A 3183-nucleotide genomic window follows, 5' to 3' on the forward strand; every position below is an offset into this window, starting at 1 on the left:
AATTTGCAATATTCATAACTACAAGATGAAAAGGCTTATGTGCCTGAATAATTTAAGGATAATTGTATTAATTGCCATTATTTGGGACTTGATTAATGACGTCACTTGAACCTGAAGGCTACGGCTGCAATTTTTCATTATTCCACAAGATTGCACCAGAGCCTAAATAAATAAATAAATGCCACGCTTGGTTTGAGTATTTTCTCTGTGATGGCACATTTAAGTAGAGTTATTTTCGTAATAATCTCGTTTAAGAAAATGACCGACAACCGTAACATTTGTCATTGCGAGAAAGACAAATGAAAGGAACATCCAAAGAAACTGTGTCAATTATTCTTTCGAGTTGAATGGATGTTGTTGCCACACTGCCTACGAGAAACATGCAGTGACATGCTCTGGATACACAAAAGACAGCAGTTAAATTGTGGGAGACTGATGTGCAGGTAGACCTTTGCCCCTCTGGGTTTTGTTGACGCCTTTTAAAACTCCTCCCCTTTCACTCACGGAGAAGAGCAAATGGGTGGTTTAACATGGCCGCAGTGCTCAGGGGTGCCGAAGTTCAACTAATACTTAGATCTTGAGTGTAAATACAGTAAGCGGCTAGATATATAGTTAATAGGAGGCTGTTACCATTTAAAGGAGCTCTGATAGCTCCTCCAGTATTTTCCCTATGAGTCGAGTCTGGATTTACCTGTTCCCTGCGCTATGTGCGCTTGTCTTGCCAGGTGAGTTTCCTACTTCCTGTATCCACCTTTGATTTCGAAATAAATATAAAATGTTTGATTAACTTATTTTCTATTACATATTTAATTTAATGGATCATTATTTGTGGTGTTTGGCAGATTCTTTTCCTGCTACGTTTGGCAATTTGAGACCACTGTGGTCACATTATAGCTACTTTCGGTAGTCTCAGAGTTACGTAAATCTTCAACAAGCTAGTATGGTTTAATCACTACCCATTTTTATTGTTTTTCTGCGGAACTTATCAGACGCTTATCAGATTTACACTGTGGTGCCGTTCATAAAATCAGATTATACAAGATTAGATTGATCCTCAGGGGGTTAATGCAGGCATTACAGCAGCTTGAAGTGGATAGCAGGTGTAGTAAGAAAGATTAACGATATGGGTAGATAAAACTAGGTAGAAACAATTTGAATGAATGGAATGTATTTTTAATGAAAATAAAATCTAAAATGAAATACACACAAATATACTACTCTCAATGTATTAATAAATAGCCTATAGGTAGGCCTACTACTGCAGTGAGTAGAGAGTGACCTGAAACAGATTTAATGGGTGGAACGGCTGCAGTCTCAGTTTAAGCAGAGTTAAACACACTGATCTCAGCAGGACCTGTGAAAGCTTTACCTTAATGCTTAATAATAAGTTCAGGGTATTTAGTGCAGAACAGGTCAGTGCAGCAATAGTTCCATGTGACTGAATGATGCTGTATGTGCTGCTGATTCATTATTGCCAACATGTATTACTGTAAAAATGGTTCAGATTGTTGTGACTAATTGTTAGCTGGAAGGACTGGAGATCAACTAACTGTTTAAAAAGTTAAAAACCTCACAAGATTGCACCGAATATTTTTATGCCTATTCAGTTGTGTGTAAGGGTTGGGATTTAACATGATTGTCAGAACATGGCATGTACACTAGACGATGTAGTTCATGTAGATATTTAGATGCAGTTTTTGTCATCTGTGTTTTTTACATTTCTATATACAGTGTTAATAAAAGAAAATGGCTTAATGGTTATGTGACTTTCATGTGAGTGGTTTTGCTTGGTAACATCTGATTGAACTGTTCTGATGACTGACTGTAAATTAGATCAGGTCTGATAAGAGAGTTATTACATGAATGTGTCCACGACAAGTATCTATATATCTGTCATGAACTTTGAGATAACATTATGGTTCTCTCTTTCAATGTTTGGTTGAAGGCCACAGAGAATGTACATTGTAGTGCCGAGTTTAGGGTGAGAGAATATAAATGTTGTTGGAATGACCTGTTTGTGTCACTTCTCGTAGTAACATGTTAATCCATGGTTACCAGGTGTACATCAGGTGGAGGGAATTGAGGTGCTTACGTCCTCAGAGTTGGAGGCAGTTAATGGGACAGATGTACGGCTCAAATGTACATTTAAATCTACCCATCCGCTGTCTGAAGAAAGTGTCTCTGTATCCTGGAGCTTCCGACCACTCGGAAAGATGTCTGAAGAATCGGTGAGACTGAATGGGTGTTGCTGAGTTAATGTATCTGAAAGTCTTTATTTACTACTGGGTGAAATGAGGCTTGGTTCAGGAAATGCACTCTTAAAACACTGTTCAAAAGTCTTCAATACAATGTTCCTTCTGCCCCCTTTCTCTCTCTCATTCCTTTCTTTCACTTTTTTTTAAAACCCCAATTCCAACCTAATTTCAGTGGGTCATAGTCATTCCTTTCTGTTTAACTTTGAACTATTCACTCTCTTTTTTACTCTGTCAGATTTTTCTTTACCACGGACATGCATATCCCCCACAAGATGGCAAATTTAAGGATCATGCTGTATGGTCTGGTAATGTAATGAAGGGTGACGCATCCATCACGCTGCAGAATGTGCAGTCCAGCTTTAATGGTACCTACAGCTGCCAAGTCCGAAATACGCCCGACTTCCAGGGCTTTGCAGGCGAGATCAGCCTCAGAGTTGTTCAAAAAGGTAAGAGCAGATGCTGTGACACCTGTTTGAAAAATCATTTACTTACCCTTCTAAACCCGTATGGCAGTGGAGGTGAAGGTTGAATGAGCAGGATATTGTGTTCTTTCTTTGATCCCAGCAGCTGAAGGACAGAAGTATCTAATAAACTGGGCTAGAATAGCAGACAGTCTTCTCTGAGAGTGTTATGGTACAGACAACAAGAGTGTAAGATAAACAATAGAGAGTGATATTCTGGCCATTCTCTGATAAAGGTTCACATCCTGTTATTTGGACAGATTTTCTCACCCTTCATTTCGGTTTAAAGTAGGGGTGTGCACAAATAGTGGAATATTCGATCTGTAATTATTATTCGAAAAATAAAAACCCTATTCTAATTTTACTTCGTGTTGCTTTGCTGGCAGAGTGGTAGTAAATGCAAGGATTCCATGATCAATCCGAAGCACGCAAACTAAAAGTCAGTTATAACTAAATGCACTGGGTGG

At 38.6% G+C, this 3183-nt stretch overlaps 1 protein-coding gene across 1 annotated transcript; it reads left to right on the top strand.

Annotated features, from left to right (window-relative positions):
• The first annotated feature begins 499 nt into the window (after positions 1 to 499).
• On the top strand, positions 500 to 2872 carry LOC107736806 (myelin protein zero-like protein 2). Its single transcript, XM_016548154.1, has 3 exons — positions 500 to 725; positions 2059 to 2228; positions 2491 to 2872. The coding sequence occupies exons 1-3, from the start codon at positions 671 to 673 to the stop codon at positions 2782 to 2784; spliced, it is 519 nt and encodes a 172-aa protein (XP_016403640.1). The 5' UTR covers positions 500 to 670; the 3' UTR covers positions 2785 to 2872.
• The last annotated feature ends 311 nt before the right edge of the window (positions 2873 to 3183 follow it).

Source organism: Sinocyclocheilus rhinocerous, unplaced genomic scaffold, assembly GCF_001515625.1.
Source record: "Sinocyclocheilus rhinocerous isolate Xijiao unplaced genomic scaffold, SAMN03320098_v1.1 C36995957, whole genome shotgun sequence".
NCBI lineage: Eukaryota > Metazoa > Chordata > Actinopteri > Cypriniformes > Cyprinidae > Sinocyclocheilus > Sinocyclocheilus rhinocerous.

Excerpts from the sequence above, each read along its gene's own strand:
- LOC107736806 (XM_016548154.1), top strand. The coding sequence starts at position 671 with ATGAGTCGAGTCTGGATTTACCTGTTCCCTGCGCTATGTGCGCTTGTC. Across the intron at positions 726-2,058 it reads ATGTGCGCTTGTCTTGCCAG|GTGTACATCAGGTGGAGGGA; the intron begins GTGAGTTTCCTA and ends CATGGTTACCAG. Across the intron at positions 2,229-2,490 it reads GAAAGATGTCTGAAGAATCG|ATTTTTCTTTACCACGGACA; the intron begins GTGAGACTGAAT and ends TTACTCTGTCAG.